This window comes from Salvia miltiorrhiza, chromosome 2 (assembly GCF_028751815.1).
Source record: "Salvia miltiorrhiza cultivar Shanhuang (shh) chromosome 2, IMPLAD_Smil_shh, whole genome shotgun sequence".
NCBI lineage: Eukaryota > Viridiplantae > Streptophyta > Magnoliopsida > Lamiales > Lamiaceae > Salvia > Salvia miltiorrhiza.
Genome location: NC_080388.1, coordinates 22,391,244 through 22,413,135, shown reverse-complemented (window position 1 = coordinate 22,413,135; position 21,892 = coordinate 22,391,244). Strand labels below are relative to the sequence as shown.

The 21,892-nt window shown below is 37.0% G+C and overlaps 1 protein-coding gene, 1 long non-coding RNA gene and 1 pseudogene across 3 annotated transcripts; all 3 read left to right on the top strand.

Annotated features, from left to right (window-relative positions):
* Positions 1–576: 576 nt before the first annotated feature.
* On the top strand, positions 577–5,407 carry LOC131008140 (uncharacterized; annotated as a pseudogene).
* An 8-nt stretch (positions 5,408–5,415) lies between these two features.
* Positions 5,416–8,141, top strand: LOC131011596 (uncharacterized). 2 transcript variants are annotated; one of them, XR_009097039.1, is made up of 4 exons: positions 5,416–5,928; positions 6,017–6,069; positions 7,300–7,374; positions 7,943–8,141. It is a non-coding gene; the product is annotated as an uncharacterized LOC131011596 (long non-coding RNA). The 2 variants fall into 2 exon arrangements; XR_009097038.1 differs by lacking the exon at positions 7,300–7,374.
* Positions 8,142–10,723: 2,582 nt separating this feature from the next.
* LOC131011595 (probable folate-biopterin transporter 4) lies at positions 10,724–16,338 on the top strand. The gene is made up of 7 exons (XM_057939365.1): positions 10,724–11,159; positions 12,603–12,730; positions 13,272–13,493; positions 14,118–14,594; positions 15,171–15,368; positions 15,478–15,615; positions 15,846–16,338. The coding sequence occupies exons 1-7, from the start codon at positions 11,079–11,081 to the stop codon at positions 16,105–16,107; spliced, it is 1,506 nt and encodes a 501-aa protein (XP_057795348.1). The 5' UTR covers positions 10,724–11,078; the 3' UTR covers positions 16,108–16,338.
* Positions 16,339–21,892: the final 5,554 nt, after the last annotated feature.

Sequence of the window (21,892 nt, the reverse complement as noted above, 5' to 3'; positions counted from 1 at the left end):
AATATTTGTATTTTTAAATACTACAACTTTTAATAAAGTGCAAGGGTTAGTGGGCGCCAATAAATAGGTGCAAGGATACAATTTTCAAAAATACTCGATATTATCTATTATTTGTTGCCGTTCGGCGGTTATGGGCATAATCAAGTTGGGATTAAATTGTTAAAAAAAGCAAATTTCAATTTTGGCAAAACTTTGAATAAGTCTCGACAACTGACACGTTTTTTAAATATTACAGTTGTTCAAACTGTTGCATTCAATTTTAGCGGAAAATTTTGTATTTAACGCGCAAAAAAATTACCGTATATTATATAATACTTACATTTTTAATATTAAATTTTACAAATAAAAGAAAAATCGTTAGGCCAAGAAATAATTTAGCTTTTTTTATATATTTTTTATAGTTAAATATATTTATACATTTAAATTAGGAAACCACATATTGATTTTTACTTCTTTTTTGCAGATAACATGGAGCATGCTTCAAAAAAAACAAAATATTGTAGAGGAAGTAGACATATTCCAGAAATCATTGATTTAACAAATGATGAACCATGTCCCAAAAACTCTTCTTCATTTATGGATTATGCAAGCACGAGCACAAATGAACGTCAATCTCAAAATGAAAGAAATGATGGAAGATCAGAAGTCATTGATTTAACAAATGAAGCGTCAAATGACACGGATTATCTGTCAGATTTGGTTGCTTCGGAAGAAGGTAACTAAATTTTCTTAATTATAATGAATGTTTTGGTATTAATTAGTTTTATTTGTATACTTATAATTTATATTATTAATGGTTAATGATTAATTCTAAATTTAATTTAACAGAATACTACGATCTTGGTGATCCAGTTTGTCGGTGTGAATTTTGCAATGCATTATTTTGGTATGATGAAAGAAAAGGGAAGTCTTGTGATACTGAAAATCCAACGTACTCATTGTGTTGTCGTAGTGGTAAAGTAAAACTTCCAAAAATTAATCATCCTCCAACATTGTTGCATAACTTTCTTCATGGAAAAGATGCAAAGAGCAAACATTTTCGAGATCATATTCGATCTTATAATAGTATGTTTGCATTTACATCAATGGGAGGAAAGATTGATTTGAGTTTAAATACTGGCAATGCACCGCCAACATTTCGATTGCATGGTCAGAACTATCATTTGATGGGCAGTTTGATACCATCTGAAGGTGCTACACCAAAATTTGCTCAACTGTATATTTACGATACAGAAAATGAAGTTGCTAATAGGATGCAGTCTGTGAGGTAACTACAATGTTTACATGAAGTATGTAATGATTTTATTATTATTATTATTATTATTATTATTATTATTATTATTATTATTATTATTATTATTATTATTATTTCATTTTAGTTATGTAAAGTTATTTATTTTTATTTGTGTAGGCAAAAAAGTGATAAAAACAATTTACATGCTGAAATTGTTTCTGATTTGAAGATAATGTTGGATGAAAATAATGTGTTAGTGAAGACATTTAGAATGGCAAAAGAGAAAATTATTGATCAAGGTCAATCTGATGTCAAGATAAAGCTTATTGGTAGACGACATGGTGATGCTCGAACATATAATCTACCAACCGTATCTGAAGTGGTTGCTTTAGTAGTTGGTGATTTTGATGAATCGATGGGGGATAGAGATTTAATTGTTGAAACACAAACCAGAGAACTCAAGCGCATTAATGAATTACATGCAGCGTATCTTGATTTGCAGTATCCATTGTTATTCCCATATGGTGAAGATGGATTTCGTGAAGATATTCCTTTAAATGTGTCGGGAAGTTCAAGTGGTAATAATGCTCGCAGTAATGTTACTATGAAAGATTACTTTGCTTTCCGGTTGCATGAAAGAGAATCTGATGCGACGACAATTTTGACTTCTAAACGTCTATTCCAACAGTTTGTGGTTGATGCATACACTATGATTGAATCATCTAGATTGATGTATATACGCATGAATCAGAAAAAAATGCGGGCTGATTTGTATAAAGGCCTCACAGATGCTCTAATAAGAGGTGAAACAAATCCAGCAACCAGAGGAAAAAGAGTGATATTGCCATCAAGTTTTGTTGGGGGAGCTCGATACATGGTGCAAAATTATCAAGATGCGATGGCTATATGTAAATGGGCTGGATATCCTAATCTATTCATCACATTTACATGTAATCCAAAGTGGCCTGAGATTGTTAGATATGTTGAAAAACGAGGATTGAAACCGGAAGACCGCCCTGATATTGTTTGTCGGGTTTTCAAAATGAAGTTGAATAATTTGATTAATGATCTACGTAAAGAGAAAATATTCGGCATTGTGAGAGCAGGTATTATATTTAGATTACATTATTACTTTATGCATTATATTATTTTATTAATATTTATGTGATTTCATAAATTAATTTATTATATTTCTATATTTATATTGTCACAGTTGTATACACTATTGAATTTCAAAAAAGAGGACTTCCACATGCACATATTCTGCTCTTCCTTTGGAATGAAGATAGAAATCCTTCACCAGATAATATCAACGAAATTATTTCAGCTGAAATACCAGACATGGATCCAAAGTATTATACAGCTGTACATGATTTCATGCTTCATGGTCCATGTGGAGTAGCAAATAAAAATTCACCTTGCATGGCAAATGGTCGTTTCACAAAATATTTTCCCAAAAAATATGTTGAGACAACTAGTGTTGATGAAGATGGTTATCCAGTATATAGGCGTAGAAATAATGGGAGAACAATTCTGAAGAATGGTGTGCCTTTGGACAATAGATATGTTGTTCCGCACAATCGTTATCTTCTAATGAAGTATGGAGCACATATAAATGTTGAATGGTGCAATCAGTCACGGTCGATCAAATATTTGTTCAAGTATATCAACAAAGGAAATGATCGTGTTACTGCATCTTTCTATAAGAGCACGAATGATGGACATATGGAAAAGAATGTGGATGAAGTGAATATGTATTATGATTGCAGATACATATCATCATGTGAGGCTGCATGGCGAATTTTTGGATTTGAAATACAGTACAAAGATCCTCCTGTTGAAAGGTTGAGTTTTCATCTTCCGAATGAGCAAAACATAATATTTTCAGAGTCGGATACATTAGATGAGGTTTTGAGTAAACCTACAATTGGACAAACCAAGTTCTTAAAGTGGTTTGAGGCAAATAAGATATATCCAGAAGCAAGGAAACTTACATATGCAGAATTCCCAACACGATTTGTTTGGCACGCAAAGAAAATAAATGCATGGGAACCAAGAAAAGAAAGGTACTCGATTGGAAGAGTTGTTTATTTACCTCCTGGGAGTGGAGAAATGTATTATTTGAGATGTTTACTCAACATAGTACGTGGACCTACATGTTATGCGGACATAAGAACTGTTAATGGGATTGTATATGGTTCATTTAAGGAAGCTTGCTATGCAATGGGATTTGTTGAATGATGATAGAGAATACACTAATGGTATAGTTTAAGCAAGTTGTTGGGCATCTGCTAAGTCTTTAAGAATGTTATTCGTCACATTATTGTCGTCCGACTCTTTTGGAAGCGTAGCAGATGTTTGGAATGCATGCTGGATATATTTATCAGATGATATCTTATACAATCAAAGAACTATGCTGCATCATCCAGGTGAAATCATTACAGAGTTTTATATTATCATTTTACATGTTTTCTTTTTTATAATTACATTATATTATGGGATTATATATATATTTTTAAAATTGCAGAACTACAACTAACTGAAGATCAAATCAAGTGTTATACACTTGTGGAAATTGAAAAACTGTTGAGTAGTTTTGGAAGGACTTTGCGAGAGTTTGAAGGCATTCCTTATCCAAGTTCTGAATTCTTTGAAACTGATCAAAATAAATTGATCAATGATGAACTAAGATATGATCGAAAAACATTAACAGATGAACACAAAGCTTTGATTTCTAAGCTTACCGATGAACAACGATGTGTTTATGATACTGTTATTAATGCGACACGGTCAAATTATGGAGGAATGTTTTTCATATATGGGTATGGAGGTACGGGAAAAACATTCATATGGAACACTCTTTCAGCAGCTCTAAGGTCAAAGGGAGAAATTGTTTTAAATGTTGCTTCAAGTGGAATTGTGTCCCTGTTGTTGCCTGGTGGAAGAACAGCTCATTCACGATTCAAAATTCCTATAAATGTCAATGAGGATTCCATGTGCAACATCAATCAAGGTTCTCCACTTGCAGAATTGATTGTTAAGTGTAAGCTTATTATTTGGGATGAGGCACCGATGATGCACAAGTTTTGTTTTGAAGCATTGGATCGAAGTCTACGAGATATAATGCGGTTTGTCAATCCGTCAAGTGCATCCACCCCTTTTGGAGGAAAGACAGTTGTGTTCGGTGGTGATTTCAGACAGATACTACCTGTTATACCAAAAGGAAGTAGGCAAGATATTGTTTTTGCAACAATAAATTCTTCATATCTCTGGAAATATTGCAAGGTGTTACGGTTGACAAAAAATATGAGGCTTCAAAATATGGGCTCCAGTGCTGAAGCTGTGGAGTTGGAAGAGTTCTCTAAATGGATTGCGAGTATAGGCGATGGAACAATTGGAAGTGCGAATGATGGTAGTGTCAATATTGATATTCGAACAGATTTTTTGATAAAATGGTCTGGAAATCCAATTGAGCACATAGTTAACGCCATTTATCCATCAGATTGTTCCAATAATGTAGATACAAGTTATCTACAAGAGAGAGCAATACTTGCTCCTACTCTTAATACTGTTGAATCTGTAAATCAATACATGATTTCTTTGAACAAAAGTGAAGGACGTTTATATAGAAGCTCAGACTCAACTTCAAGATCAGATTCAATCACTGATTTGGTACAACAGGTGCATACCCCAGAATTCTTGAATATCATCAAATGTTCAGGAGTACCAAATCACGAAATATATTTGAAGGTTGGAACTCCGGTTATGTTGTTGAGGAACATTGATCATGCAAATGGATTGTGCAATGGAACTCGATTGAAAATAACAAGACTTGGACAACATGTTTTGGAAGCACAAATTCTTACGGGAGATAATGCAAATACAAAAATTTTGATTCCAAGAATGTCATTGACTCCTGCTGATCCAAAATTGCCATTTAAGTTTGAATGACGACAATTCTCCCTAATTGTATCTTATGCAATGACGATCAACAAAAGTCAAGGGCAATCGTTTTCTCATGTTGGTTTATTCTTGCCAAGACCAGTTTTTACACATGGCCAATTGTACGTTGCAGTGTCAAGAGTACGAAGTCGAGCAGGACTTAAAATATTGCTTTCTGAAGATGGTAGAAATGATGATACTACTACTACAAATGTTGTGTATAGGGTGTAATACCCCGATTTTTCCCAATAGAATATTTTAGTAGAAATCTTGAATTTAGTGTTGAATCCTTTATTTGATACCACCATTATGTGATTAAGAAATTTGGGCCTATATCTATAAGAGCCCAATTATATATTTTTAGTCCATGATCCTTTTAATTTTCATGAGCCCAATATAAAACTTTTATTTTATTTTTCCAACCACACTTGATCTGCCAAGAACCCAGATTTCAACACCAAGAGATCATCCACGTTACCTTTGATAGAAAAATCTGCCCAAGGCTTTGATTTGAAATCATCCACGTTACCTTCTTCTTTACCCCATCTACTGCCTTTGTCTTCTTTAAATTACCCACAGCCCTACCCCATACACTTCACCACAGATGAATCTCATCACTTTCATCTCAATTATACTTCCCAAAATTCGATTTCTTCCAAATAAAAGTAAACAAACTTCGCCCTTTTTTCTTTACAGAAGCGCCTAAACAAGAGCAGCATAAGCAGTAAAAAAAAAACATTCACCTCATCAAGGTTCTATCTTCATACTCAATTTCGTACAAGACTTGTTCTATATTTTCACAACACCAGCATACATATTCAGTTCATATATTACTTGCAGATAGAACAGAAGCAGAGCTCAGCCCTCTTCATCTTCTTCATAATCACATCACGGTACCCCCAAAGTTTCCATCTTTACTTCATTATTCCCACACTATTCTTTTCGTTCTGATGAACTTTGATGACACACGAAACCAACAAACAAGAAATATACGAATAAAATTCTGCTGATTTAAAATCATCATAGACAATACCATCAAACTTGTGCCTTGACATTTACACTTTGAACTGGACTCTTGTGAAGGAATTGAAGAAACACGGAGAAGAACGAACCCTTAAAATTTTGATAAAACTTCAGTCTTTACAGCTTCGATCTTGCTGCGCTTGATTCTTGTTGTGTGTGTTAGTATGGCGTGAGTTCAATCGGGGCTAGGAGGGGTTGAAGCAGGGAGAGCGGCGGCAGCGGCTGATGAGCTGCTGCTGTTCGGACCGAAGGAGAAGGGGGCGACGGTGAATCTCGCCGTTCGCCGTGAGAGAAAGAGGAGAGGCGGCGGCAATTTTGACGGCCACTGGCTGTCCGGCGAGGGAGGAGGGAAGAAGGCGGCGAAAACACCGCTATGGTAGAAGGTGGCAGGCGGATGAGTGAGAGGAAGAGAGAGAGAGTGGTTTTCTAATTTGAGCCGTGAGAGAGAGATTTTGGGTTACTGTATCTGGGGGTTTGATCAATTGGGGGATGGAGATGGAGAAAAGAGGCGGCGGAGAGGTGAAGGGGGCGGCGACGCGGCAGCCGTGGAAGAGCGGCGGCGACCGCAGCTGTTTAGAGACAGAGAGAGTGGGGCGAGATGTTGAGAGGGAGAGTCGGCAGATGCAGATGCTGGTGAGGGTGAAGGTGATGAGCGCCGGCGAAGCGCCGCCGGTCTTGCTGGAGGTGGACGGCGGCTTGGGAGAGAGAAAGGCGATTTCTGTGAGGGAGAGAGAGAGAGACGCATATGAGAATGAACAGGAGAGAGAAAAGTGGTTTGGGCTTGGTTTTATTTCAGTTGGGCTCATTTAATTGGGTTTCAGCATAGTCTTTTATTAGTGTTGGGTTGATTTAATTGCTGGGCTTATTCTTTTTAAGTTGGCTATTTTCTTAATTGAAATTTGAGCTTTAGTTATTAAAGAATTAGGTTGCCAATTATTATTTATTATTACTTGGGCCTTAATTTAAGTTGGTTTAATTTATTTTCAAGTTTATAAGTGAGTTTTAAAATCCGGGCATAGCGAATCATAACTTAGTAGCCTCGTTTTGCTATTATCTAATGCTAGTATCACGAGACCTATTAAGATTAGATTATCTTGTAGGCTCAATTGACCAAGAGGATTAGCATTGCTTTTACGAGACGAGTTACGTTTGACTTCGGACTTTGTCCAATCAAGGTGGGCTTTATTTTACATACAATGTATCTTGAGTTATATAAGCTCTGATATTTCATGAAAGTTATTTGTTTATCCAATATAAATGTTTTTATGTACGTTCTGTATTGTTTAATGCTCGCATAAGCATCGATCGAGATTCTCATTTGGCCTAACACGTTAGATGAGGATTGTGTACACAAGGTTAGTGGCTCGATGGGTTGATCGCCATCGTGCACTAACAAAGCTAAGAGGCGTTATAAGGGTGCTTGTCTGGATGTGTTCCGAAGCACAGTTATGATTATTGATCTGATTGGGTGCGTCCCGAGATTGATAAATGGGAGAAAAGAAAGCGATCCGTCGGTGGCTAGAGGTCCGGGATCATAAGCAGCGAGTAACAATCGAATGTTACATGGCGCCACTTAATGAGAAAAGTTTTGTCATGCTTAGAAGTGGATTTCTGTTTTAAAACCTTCTGAGTCATGATTGTGATATTGGATAAACTGTTTGACTATTTCATAAAATATTTATAAAATGCATAGCCCACTGAGTACACTAGTGCTCAGCCCAAAATATTTTTAAATGTTTTCAGGTTGATCGGTTGGTGCAGATGGGGTTGAGCTGAGGCTAGGGTTCCACGCTGGCTTTTGCTTCCGCTAATGACTAGCTTGTTATCTTGTATTTCAATTCCCTAAACTAAGAACTTCTATTATATGATGCAATATTATCTTGTTGAGCTAAAACTTTTTAACTCATATTTCTATTAATAAAGTTATTGTTGGTTATGATCAGAGTCGCGAAACTAAACTTATGCAATCCTGTGAGTTTAAATATTATCAATTGATTAGCATCACTCAATGCCTTTCATTTTATCTCTTCAAATTATAAATAACCCATTTAAAAGGGTAAATTGTCAAGTTTATTCAGCTCTATTAAGTTTTTTTTTTTTCATTATTTTTCTATTTATTTTTGTCTTGGTAAAACCGGGGTGTTACATAGGGAAGTTTTTCAAAATGTATGACAATATGTGTGCTATTGTTTTGCATTTAATTATAATTAAATTTAATTTATATGAATATCATGTCTTATTTTCATATTTATTTATTTAAAATATTATTTAAAAATAACACTCAACGTGCAGCACTTGCCGTGCAACGCACGGGTGGGTGTTCTAGTTTAGACTAAACAACACTCACTTTCAGAAGTATGGGGTAGTCGGTCGAGTTGGGATCAATTTAGTTCGGTCCGATTAGCTCCGATCTGCACGTTCCATTTTTATTTTTATTTTTTTTCAAATCTTTTTTGGTTCATTTAAAAGTATCGTTCATATGTAATTAAAATACTATCATTTATAAAAGTATCATTTATATTTAATAAAAATATCATTTGTTGTTACTTGTTAGTAAAAATATAATTTTTGTTGGTAAAAAATAATTAAACAAAAAAAATATAGATGACTCGGATCAACGGGTCTGAGGCTCTGAGCTGTGAATTTGAGCAGGGTTGATTGGTCCGTACGATGCGAATGGATGTCAGGACACCGCCACATTTTTCCAGACGAATAAATGAAGATTAGCTTAAAATCAAATATTACTCATCTATATTATATATAAAGCAGCAGTGTAACGGTCAATTTTTCCCGGCAAAATCTAAACAGTTTCTCTCTCCCACGTTCTTTCAATTTAATCATATTATCTCTCCTACGATCCAATTTGGCCATTATCACTGTTCAGCATATGATTGAGAGGAGAAGTGAGGAAGAGTAGTGCTCTGAAAGATTCTCCAAAAAAGCCGGTAGATCAGAGCAGAGAAGAAACGAGATCTAGCGAGAAAAGTAGTGAGGCGGCGGAGGGATCGAGGGAGAAAGGAGGAAATGACACACACGGACGAAAAAAAAGAACTATAGCTCAATCACCTAAAATTCTACCGCCTCAATTCAATCGAAACGCGTCTTCTTGCCCTTCCCGAAAGCACCGCAACATCCGTACGATGAAACCTTGAGGCTTGAGCGAAGGCGGCTCCATCGCCGGCGACGGAATTCCCTCCAACCGTTAGATCGTCTCCTCTTGATCGTCAATCCAGTGAGCGGGGATGACAATTTATTTAGGGCAGTGGTTACCAGATCTTTCTTATTCTCTCTTCCGCTGCTGCACTCCTTGACGCAAAAAGAAAAGAAAAGAAAGCAATGGAGAAGAAGAAGCTGTAGCGGCGCTGGATTGGGAAAAATGTAATAGGGCTTTCACTATTTTACTTTTTAATTATATTAATAGTAGTATTTTTGTAGTTAAGAGGTGCGGTTTTTCGTGTAGAGAGAAATGTGTGTGAAACGGCCACACATATTTTAATTGGAGTTAAAAAGAAACTTTATTTTATATGCTAAAATAGAATTATAAAAATATTAAGTAAATACTAATTGCTTAGTATAGCAAAGTAGTGCGTATATATAATGATTAAATCAAAAACAAAATTTGACCATAAATTAAGTTTTACAGTTTGATTGATTAATTTTAATTCTAATTTTACTATTTTTGATTTTTTTTAATTAATTATCTTATTTAAATATGGACTTTTAACATAAATATATTTGTATGTGTACTTATTTTATTTTTAAAAACAAATTTGGGATATTAAAAAATATATAGACTTTTAACAATATAATATTTTGCTCTTATTAATTTTATTTTATTTAATTGTTGATCCAAAATTGTAAAATTAAGTGTGAGCTAATAATTAAAATATAACAATGACTTTAGCACAATGACAAATAAAATTGCATGACATATTTGAAAATTTAGCAAATGCATGATTAGAAAAATATTATTATATAAAAGTACATGATATATAACATAATTATATGAAATTAATTATTGAAAAATTTTGTGATTGAATGTGTAATTTAGAAATTATATACAGATATGATTGGAAATATAAAGAAAGTAAATGAAGAGGAAATATATAAAGATACTTTTTTATACTACATATTTCCAGTGAAGCAATGAGATTTGAAGCCACATATATATAGTTATAGATATAGATATAAATACTATACATAAGTACTACTTTTTTTTATTGTTAAATAGTGGAGTATATATTTTTTAATTTGTATTTATCTTAATTTTATACTCCGTCTATAATACGTTTAAATTATTTACTACTAATAACTATAATTATCATTGCACTTTATATAAAAGTGGAAATTTGTTTCAGATTCAAATTCTTTATTGAATAATTGATATGAATTTATTTTATTTTAAATAATTTCTATTTTTTTATATTTTGATTTTATTTAATATTTATATTTATTTATTTAATATTATGTCCGACATTCGTATCTGTGGTGCATCGCACGAATGGTAGTACTAGTAACTATATAAAAAGAGGTATAAATACATTTCAGTGGAGAAAATTGCAAACAGTCAACAACTAAGAAAAGAAACCGTTGAACGCAGAAGAAAACCGTTGAACGAAAAAAAGGAGAGGGAGGAACATAAAATTCGAACAATGAAGCAAATTCCATGCGTAATCTCCTAAATTTTCCCTAAGATCCAATTCCCCTCAATCTCCTCCGCGATTTCATTCGCTTTTTATATGCATGTGCGGAAGATGGAGATTTTAGATAAAGAATTCTTCAGAATCCGCAACTGAAATCTTTTGTGAGATCATCGACGTGTGAGGGGTGTTGAACAACATTCAATCCGTTCGCTCCACCAGAAAGAAGTAAAAACAAAATGATAAGTTGGTTGAAGAAATTAGGGATCGCATTTGGGGCATCGTTTCTATGGCTGGTTTGCTTCATTTACTTCACCCAGGTTCCCTTTCTAGCTCTCGTTTTCCCTAATTTTGTTTGTTGCCAACTTTTTTCGTGTCTTTTATCTTTTCAATTGATTTTTTTCCTTTCTGTTCTTTTTGATGTGATGTTAAGGGAATGCTGCGATTTCTAGTACTCCTTGTTATATGTAACCTCATTTTTCATACTCCGGAGAAGGTGTGATTAACTAAAATATTTGAGTTAGTCATTTCTGAAAGCTTTTGTTGCGTGCTATCGTGTTTCTGGAGCGTCTACTGTCAGATTTTTTGTTGGCTGTGTGATCTCTCATGTGTTATATGCCTGTGTTTTGTTGTCTACGAGTCACACCTTATAGATTCTGATTGCATGGTATATTTGTTCGTTTAGCTGATTTCCCAATTTGGTGATTGTTGTGAGCAAAGATTGTAAAGGGAGTTGCTCCTAAGTTGCATAATCCTATTGTTGCTTTGCTTTGGGGAAAGAAATTGGGGAATGTTTCTTGATCCATGCTCTGTAGTAGTCATGTAAAGTGATGAGCCTGATGATTTGTTTCAATCAAATATAAGCACAATGATCAAGATTGCCAGTTTCTTATTTGTCAGCAAGTTATCTGGCAACATAAAGTCGGTGATGTTGAAGTTGTTTGTCAATTACACTAACATTATGAAGGAAAGCAATCCAGAAAACCTGTCATCTTTAAGGGATAGCTAGTTCTGTGTAAAAGAAGATTTAAGGAGAAAAAAGAAGAAGAACTAACTTGACCTTTAACACAAATATTATAAATAGTTATTTGCCAATAGGCCTATGGAGGGAAGTATGGAGTGTCATTGTAGATGGATTACAAGATAAGATTAAAAGATAGCTATGGTTAGTATCCATTTGTATACTCTCTGGAATGCTGTATATCTGGTTACCCTTTTACATAGTTCGGCCACTATGGAGATGATTACTATCAACTACAGGATATTCACCATATGAACTTAATTAAGAGGTATCAAGTTGTTGTGCAGAGTAGTTGAGGGAAACCATATTCTAGTTTCTTGAGATACCTGTACACAGTCTAACAAAATGTTCTGAAAATATTTTCTTGTTCATTCGTGTGAAGTCATTACCTGGTAATATGTTCTGGAGTTATCTATTAATAAAACCATCCTTTAAGCCCATCAAACTGACACTTAGTCACACATTTATATGTATCCCTGACCTATAAAAGATTATTTAACTATTAGGCACATGATTTATGTTCTGGGAAGAAACTATAGGCACATATAGCTTCCAAATAACTAAAATCTTTCACTTAATTAGGGAAGCGTATTTCAGGATCTATCTTTCAGTAGGATATAACGGGGGATGACTTGGTATCTTACAGAAGATTTGACACCCTTGTGATGTTTGCATATGCTTTCTCGTGTTTTCTGGAAATTTGTTCTCCAATTAAATTTGGAGTATAATTCTGTTGAACCAGGGCTTCAGATCATTTGTTTGGACTGCTGTGTCATACCTGCTTAAAGACAAGCTAATGCTATCACCTTCAGCATCCCAGTTCGTGACAACAATAGCCTTTTTCCCTTGGAGTATCAAACCAGTATATGGGTATGGGTCCAACTCTATTTCCAGTGTGATGTTACCTTTATGTGGAGCTATGTTTACAAGATAAAAACTAGAAAGTCCAGCAACTTTTTTTCTTTTCAGGTTCTTCGTTTAATACCTCATCACTATCTAAATATGAATTCGTTGTTGTCAGCATATGTCGATTTTGTTGGGTAAGAGAAAAATGGAAAACAAGAGCTAGAATTAGCGGGCACGGTAGATTTAAACTTTTATTCAAGGGTATCAATAATTCATTCAAGATAGAAAATCAAAACACCTTACTATGTGCTACAAGTAGTAATAATCAGCATCTAGTATAGTCCATGATTCAGTTGAGTAAGAACTGTTATTCATGAGAAAAGCAGCTGCATTATTAGTGAATCAAATTGAAGGTTTTCCTTTGTACAGTATGTTACGAGCAGGTCTCCAGATACTGGTGCTTTATTGTTATACTTCACTCATGTAATTATGATAAAGTAGCATTTTGTAATTTGCACTTCATCATTTAGGACATAAATAATGTTGAATTATGATTGCGGTGCAGAATTTTGTCAGATTGCATACCCATTGGAGGAAAAAAAAGGATTCCTTACTTAATGATTGCCACATTGCTATCTCTTTTCCCATGGCTTATTTTGGGCATCCATACATCCTCAAGGACCTCCAGATTGCCGCTCATGATTCTTTTGACAGTACAAAATTTGGGCTCTGCAATGGCCGATGTTGTGATTGATGCCATGATAGCTGAGGCTGTAAGATTTGAGAGGCAAGTCTTTCAATGTGTTGTGGGGCTCCCTTTTTCATTATAGCATATTCTGTAGCCTGATAGTTAAAGACTCAAATAGAAAGAAAAAAATATTTATTGCCACGTACATAATTCTTGAACTTAATCTGTTGACACCAGAGGATGAGACCTTAAAAATAAGTGTGTTTTTAATCCTTGACCTTTGACAAACTTAGCTCAAAATTGAATCCTAAATGATTATGCGCGGGTTACAGTGATATAATAGCACTGATCCTCAATGCATATGTGAAATACACGACGAAGGGTGAATATCTCGTTTGTTGAGTATGATGACTAATGCCGCTAATTCCTAATAAGTTGACAATTTCCAATTTTGCTCTCCCTCTCTCTCTCTCTCTCTATTTAAACAAAACCGGAGATTAATCTTCTAAGTTCCAACTTGACATGTCAACATGGAACATTTTAGTGTCTTTATTGGCTGTACTGGCGAATCTGTCAGTTGTAAAAACTTTCTTCTATATTATATGAGGGATGACAAGTTTTGTAAAGCATGCCATGGCTTTTTTATTTCTCACTGTTGTAGCTCTGTGTATTTCTCTTTTATTTTGGCTTCAAATTGATTAATTTCTTGTGACTCTTGAACAGGGCCAGTTTTGCTGGTGATCTTCAGTCCATATCCTGGATGGCAATGGCTTTTGGAGGAATATGTGGCAGTTTATTTGGGGGCTACACCCTTAACAATTTACAGATAGATAAAATATTTTTGCTTTTTTCAATTTTACCAGCCATACAGCTCCTTTCATGTAGTTTAGTTGAGGAAAATTCAGTAGAAGATAAAGTACTTTCTGAGAACTCCAGCTCAAATGGAGCCTCCCACTCAATTAATGGAAAAGATTCCCATGAAGATAACCTGGGAAGCCATAACAATATTTCTACAAAGAAGTCTGCAAAAAATACTCATAGGCGAAGAAGGGGCCAGAAGAGCACAAAACAAGAGCCTGTAACTGCTAGTGAATCAGAGGTGCCTGTAGGCCAGGGATTCATTGTGGCAAAATGGCTCGATTCTTTGAAAACTGCCACATTTTCATTACTTGGGGCTTTCAGACAGCCAATCATTTTGAGGTAATTACTATGACGTTCTCATTTAGTTATTTGGTTGTTTGTGTAAGATTGGAGTGAGTTTCAGTTGAATATTTTTCACTTAAGCTGCTCTATATGTACTTTACCTGGAACAATGAATTGTCTTTCTTTCACTTAAGCTGCCCTATGTACTATTTACTTGCAATATGCTTTGAGTATTCATTTATTAGAATGAATATTTGTCAGTGTTCTGCTGTAGAGTACGACAAGTAAAATCACTAAGAAATGTGGATGATGATTCTTGTTGTGAAGTTAACAACTGTGATATCTTTTCGAAGATTGAATATAAAAAACCAGTATAATAATGCAGAAACTAGCTGAAGTCAGGTAATACATTATGATGCTGCTACCAAAAATAGAAGTGAAATTTAAAAAATTGGTAAGACTGAAATATGAAATTTCTGAGCACGTGAGAACAAGTGTACGTGTTTATTACCAATTTGATTGTTTCTTTGCAGCCTAGCATTGTTATTTTTTTTTTATTGTCAGTTCTTTCTCATCAGTGACATGACTAACTGATGGTTCTTTTATGCTCCTACTTTCTCCTGGGGAGTGTAGGCCCATGGCTTGGTTTTTCCTGGCACATGTGACTGTCCCAAACCTCTCGACAATAATGTTCTATTACCAGACAGAAGTTCTCAAATTGGAAGCATCATTCTTAGGCACCACTCGTGTCATAGGGTGGTTAGGACTCATGTTCGGGACCTTCATTTATAATCGCTACTTGAAGAAAATGAAATTGCGCAGGATTCTCCTGTATGTTGATCTTAGACCTGGAATCCTCTTGGCTTTTTTTGGCAGTTCTAGATCCTCATTCCGTGTAAGTTACCAATTATTAATTTGTGGGATTCTTAAAAATTTTCAGGTGTGCTCATATTAGTTTGTCCGTGTTGAGTCTTCTGGACGCAATTCTGGTGTCGAGATCTAATCTTTCACTAGGCATATCAGACAAGGTTATGGTGCTCTTCGGATCAGCTCTATCAGATGGAATCAACCAATTTAAGTACGTACATGACAGTTTTTTTTTTTTTTTTTAATAAAGGTTATTCTTATCGTTGCATTGAATCGTTTCGTGCTGATATCTAAATTCATGCCCACCTATATTGTATTTAGTTATGTCTTTTCCAGCACAGTCATCATGTTACAGTAATCTTTTTCTTAAGTAATAGAGTTTAGTGAAAATGAATCCAATGAAATTATTAGTATTTAAAATCTTGGCATTTGTTGATGTAGGTTTATGCCATTCCTTATCTTATCTGGGCAACTCTGCCCACCTGGTATTGAAGGAACATTATTTGCATTGTTTATGTCGATCAACAACTTGGGTTCGACCGTGAGCTCGTTCGTGGGTGCTGGCCTCGCCTCAGTTCTGAATATCTCCTCAGGAAGCTTCCACAACCTTCTCGTGGGCATTATCATCCAAGTGTTATGCACTTTTATTCCGGTGGCATTTCTATTCTTGATACCCAAAGAAGCTACAGGCATATCAGCTTAGCTTAGCATAAGAAACATTCAAACTCACTTCATTAGGCAAGATTTTCTCCTTGAAATGACGTTAGTTGCCCTTTTTTTTTGTTTGGTCAGGAACAGAACAACAATTGATACAATGATCAAATGAGAAACAATGATAGCATGAAATTTTTTGTAGTTGCGTTTGGACAGAGGTAGGATTCTTGATGTCCAAACGCATGAGCTGCTTGAAATTTATAAAATTTTATTTATGGAAGTAAATTTATTAATAAGTGAAAATAATTTTATATATCGTAAAATAAAATAAAATAAAATAAAATAAAATAAAAATTAAATCTAAGTAGCTTATTTGGTTTTAGGAAAAACTTAAGCAGCCTTTTCTTTATTTCTACAAAATTTTAAAAATAAAGTGACTTTTTAAATCAAGAGCTATTAAAAGTGCTGACCCATATATAACGTGGACATGAAAAATTGGTGGTTAAGCATAAAAGTGTTTTGGCCTCACAAAAAAAAATACACGCACTGCTCAAATTGAATACAAGGTTTTTGGGGTTCTACGGATGAGCAGCGGAAGATTCACTGGGTGAGCTGGGAGCAGATTTGCATGCCTTTAGCGGAGGGTGGTCTTGGTATTCGCCGTTTCTCTAAGGTTGATCGCGCTTTCAGCTTTAAGTTGTGGTGGCGTTTCAGACTAAGGAGTCTCTTTGGGCTCGTTATATGTGGGCTAATTATTGTGATGAGCGCTTCCCTCAGCGCTCACATTATACTGTTCATGTGAGTCCTACGCGTCGTATGATGCGTATTTCTGAGTCTGCTCAGTGTCATATTATGTGGTCCATTGGGAATGGTAGGATTAGTTTCTGGGATGACATATGGTTCGGGGATCGCCCTTGAGTTCATATAGTCATCCCGAAAATGGTCACACTTTTCTCCGTGTTTGTGAGTTTTGGCATGACTTTGCTTGGGATGAGCTTCATTTGTATGAGTTACGTGTCTTGCATGATATTCCTGTTGAGTTGATTGATGCCTTGAGCCGGACTCCAATTGTGATGGGGACGGAGGATGTAATGCGATGGGATTCGACCAGCCACGGTGAGTTCTCTACTTCCTCTACTTGGGATCTTGTTCGGAAATGGCTGCCCAGACAGACTTTGTTTGCTGATATCTAGAGCGATTGTCTTACTCATTCTATTTTTGTGTTCATGTGGCGTCTTCTTTTTGGTCGTCTTCTTGTTGATTCGTGTCTCCAGTCGCGGGGTATTTCCCTTGCTTCCATGTGTCTTTGTTGTGTGTCTCCCTAGTCTGAGTCGTGTCTGCATGTTTTCCTGTGGAGTGAGGCTGCTTTGATTGTGTGGGCTCATTTTGACTCTTGGTTTTTTACTGTGCACACACCTTATCACACGAGCACTGATATTATACGTAGATTAGGTTACTGGCGGCGAGCTTTCCCTAGGGAGAACAAGAGGTACATTTCTTTTTTGGTACCTTGTTTGGTTATGTGGTTTCTTTGTATGAAAAGGAATAGCCATAAGCACGAGGCTACTTCTTTCCGTGCTTTTCATGTGATTTGGCAGGTTGTTCGACTTCTTCGTTTGCTCGTTGTGGCGGGGAAGCTCACTGTCTCTCATTGGCGAGATTGTGCCCCACCGGTTGATTTCATGCCCCCAGCTCTTCCCGTGAGGCAAACTCTCCATTCCACTCTGGTTCACTGGCTTCCTCCGGAGTCTCCTTGGGTGAAGCTGAACACTGATGGTTCCTTCGATTCACACATATAGCGTGGGGCAGGTGGAAGAGTGGTTCGTGATCATACTGGAGCCCTCATTATTGCCTTCTGCACCACTTGTGATGCTACTTCCAGTTTTGATATTGAGTTAGCTGCCCTACTTGAGGGTATTAGGTTGGCTATCACATTTTCTTCTCATATCTGGGTCGAGATTGATGCGGCGGCGATTGTGTTGCTCATGTCTGCTAGGCGTCATGGTCATGCTAGTATTCGTCATATTGTTGCTTGGATTCGTCTGCTTACTCAGCTTCGGCGTGTTCGTTTCTCTCACATCCCAGAGAGGGAGACCGGCCTGCCGGTCTTATAGAAAGGAAAGGGCATCAGTTTCAGACGTTGACTACTTTTGATTATTCTTCTGCTCCTCGACAGTTTCTTTCTCTGGTTAGGATGGATCAACTTGGTTACCCTAACTTTAGATTCAGTTTTCATGTGGATAGCTAGTTTGCTTTGGCTTGTTTTCTTTTTGACTTCGTTTTTTTATCTTCCGAATGGAGCCATTTTTGGGTTTCATCCCATTATGGTTTTGTTCTGTCTGTTTTAGGTTTCTCCTTGTTGCATCTATTGGGCGTTGTCACTTTTGGGCAGCGTCTTGTATGGGACACTGATTGATGTGTTATTTATAGGTTGGGGGTCTACCTAACCCCTCACCCTTTCGAGAGTTGCTTTAAAAAAAATCTTGTATCTCTTTTTTTTATGAAAATACGAAGTAAATAAATAAAGAAAAAAGGAGAAGTACAAAATACTTGGGCATACCCAAGGGAGTACGAGCCACCAAAACATAAGTCTCAAATGAGAAAAGTGGGGGCAGGGGGGTGTCTTTTCTATGAAAATAACACTTTGGTACATACTTAGCACATTCCAAAAGTGAATGGTGCTATGGTCAAGATTTTACAAGAACTGGTAACAAAACACGTAAAAGTATAAGACCGGCGGGATGTGGTAGGCCGCACCCTGCCAAGAATTTTTCCTTTGCGCGCAGGCTGGTGGGGGCATTCAGGGTATCTGTTGAAGAGCTGGCCAAGGTAATCAGTCGTGGCACACTTCTGAAGGCAATCGAAAACTACCGCGTTCAGTCGCTACTGCCGTGTGGCTGCTGGATCTCCCGTCGAGAGCTTCCAAGGGCTTTCAGTACCTGCCAAGAACTGCCGAAGGCCTCTAGAACTTGCCCATCTTTCCAAGTTTTCCAGATTAAATAGATAATTACTTGATGATTTAGCAGTGCCAGTTTCCATTCTTGACATCTTCGTTATTGTGTTTAAGTTTTGTGGTTTAGGATTATGTCACGAAAGCCATTGGGGTACTCTGGCTCGGATCATCCAAGAGCAGATCCCCGCACACACACCCAAATTTTTTATTACAAACTTAGGTACAATACATGGCAGCGACCAGTAACATGGCGCTCCAAAAAGGAAGTTACATGGAGGATGGGAACAGATCCATGATCTAAATCAGAGCTTACTTGATGAGCGAGAATTTGGAGCCAATCATTTACGTGCTGCCGGTAGATCTCTAGGCGATAGGTGACGTAGTGGTATTCCTCTAGCCTTGTGGATAATGAGGTTCATCCAAGGCCGTAACTTATCAGGAGTTCAGCGCCACTAGCAACCTCTGGTGTGCCCTCCAACTGCTGAGTGTTGTCAAGTGCTGGCTTGGAAGTGCTACTCGACGCAGCCCTGCCCTGAAGCACTGCCCTGTGCAGCGCAGCCCTGGCCCGGAAGCGCTTCACAGCTCAGCCCTGCCCTGGAAGTGTTGCCCAGCGCAGCACTGCCCCCGGAAGCACTGCGCAGTGCAGCCCTGCCCAGGAGTGTTGCCCAGCCCTGGAAGCGTTGCTCAGCGCAGCCCTGCCCTGGAAGCGCTGCCCAGCGCAGCACTGCCCATGGAAGCGCTGCTCAGTGCAGCCCTGCCCAGGAGCGCTGCCCAGCGCAGCCCTGCCCCGGAAACGCTGCACCGCGCAGCCTTGCCCCGGATGCCCTGCTCCGAAAGTGCTGCTCACCGCTGCCCTACCCTGTAGCGTTGCTCTGCGCAGGCCTGCCCCGTAGCGCTGCTCAGCGCAGCCCTGCCCCCGGAAGCGCTGAATCATCCTGCGGATATAGCGGGGGATTTTAAAAGCATCTGCATGGACTAGCGATAGGTGGCCAACTTATTTCCACCTAGTGGAAACTCCATTCCATTCAAGGTTGGCCCGAACCTCCTCCGGTGGATAGAGCTCAAACAAACATCTAAAGATATCACATTTTATCTCATAAAGTACCTTTGTCCCGACGAAGGCCTCCTCTTCGAAAATAAGCTTATCCCAAGCAAACCAAAGGTGGTTTACCGTCATTGCAAGCGCAAGGAGTTTAGCCTTGCTCACGATTGCCGATCCCTTCTTCTTTTCCGTGAGGTGCTTTAAACCACTCGGTATTGTAGACATGAGTCCCTTGAGTCGCATCCAAGTCTTGATGTCCTCCCAAATCTTTTTAGTGCCTTCGCATTTAAAGAAGAGGTGATCACTATTTTTATAGCAACAAAAACTGCAACTAAACAGTGTAATCGTAGCACAGAAACAGCAAGTCGAGTATCGTATCCACATGGACTATTATAACGAATCACTCTAAGTAATCCCGAGTAAACTCTAGTAGTATTCAGGCAAACTCCCACGAGAACGAAGAACAAAACTAAAATCCACACAAAACAAAATAAAACAGGATAAAAACTCAAATAATAAAAAAAACTCTGACCCTAGGGATATACTATCGTTACTCAAACACATGCATTCAATTACCAATTTAATCCAACCCCGACGAAAGATCACTACATTATTCACAAGCTTCTCTAACGAACACCTATGAACGTAGATTAATTTACCCCTTTTCACATTCAAGATTCCAAGGAATAAATTAACTCCAAATAGCACACAAAAAATAGCTTCCTATAGCTTCGCCTGTCGCATTCAAGACTCAAGGCTAACACTATATCATGCATTCCTGAATCGGCTGAACAATTATCGCATTCAAGACTCAAACTGAACAGCTAGACATGTAAATTATTGATCAGGTAATTCACAAGAAAACAGGCACCAGGATTCATAAATCACAAGTTGGAGGACAAATTGATATCAACAAATCAAACATACATATTAAATCAACTTTGTACAAACCCTAGATTCAGATAAAAGAACTAGCTAGACATCATAAAATAAAATAAAAGCATAAATAAAATAAAGCAATTGAAATAAATAAAATAGATAAAACCCGGAAGAATGTTGAATGACAGTTTGAATCTTGTAGGAAAATAAAGCTAATCTATGAAAACAATAAAATTCTAAGTCTAAAACTGAAAAGATGGAGAAAAGAGGTAAAGAGATGTGAAAAGATGTGTCTAATAGGTCAGCGAAAGGACCTATATATAGGCACAAGAGATAAATACAGTTTAGAACTCGAAAATACTGAGAAAATATAAAAAACCCGAAAATTCCCAAAAATTCGGAAATTTCCGTCGGACACTATTCACTGCTGCGCGCGACTTTCTTGTTTCAGCGATATCTTTCTTGTCCGAACTCGGATTTGCGAACCGTTTGCGCCTACGAACTCGTATCGAGACGAACTACAACTTTCATTCAGACCAACAGTCCAAATTCGAACTCCATATTTCTGTAAAAAATCATCAAAGTTCAAGCAAGTAACACATTTCACAAGACAAAGCAATTTAAGCACAAAACAATCATCAAACACTCAATTTTCTATAAAATTAACATCATAAGAACACTAAAAACTATGGAAACATGAGTGTTATCAACTCCCCCAAACTTAAGCCATTGTTCGTCCTCGAATAATGAGAAGAACACAATCAATAACACGAATGGGTAAAATTCTAGATCATAGATGCCTCATAAAAATTAAAGAATGATAGAATTATCAAATCTCCAATAATCAAGCATAAAATTCACCAATAAACACAATCTATAGCAACATCAACCTTGACATTCCAAACAATTGAATCTCACAAATATGTGTTTCACTCAACTCTCAATTGATGGAATAGGACG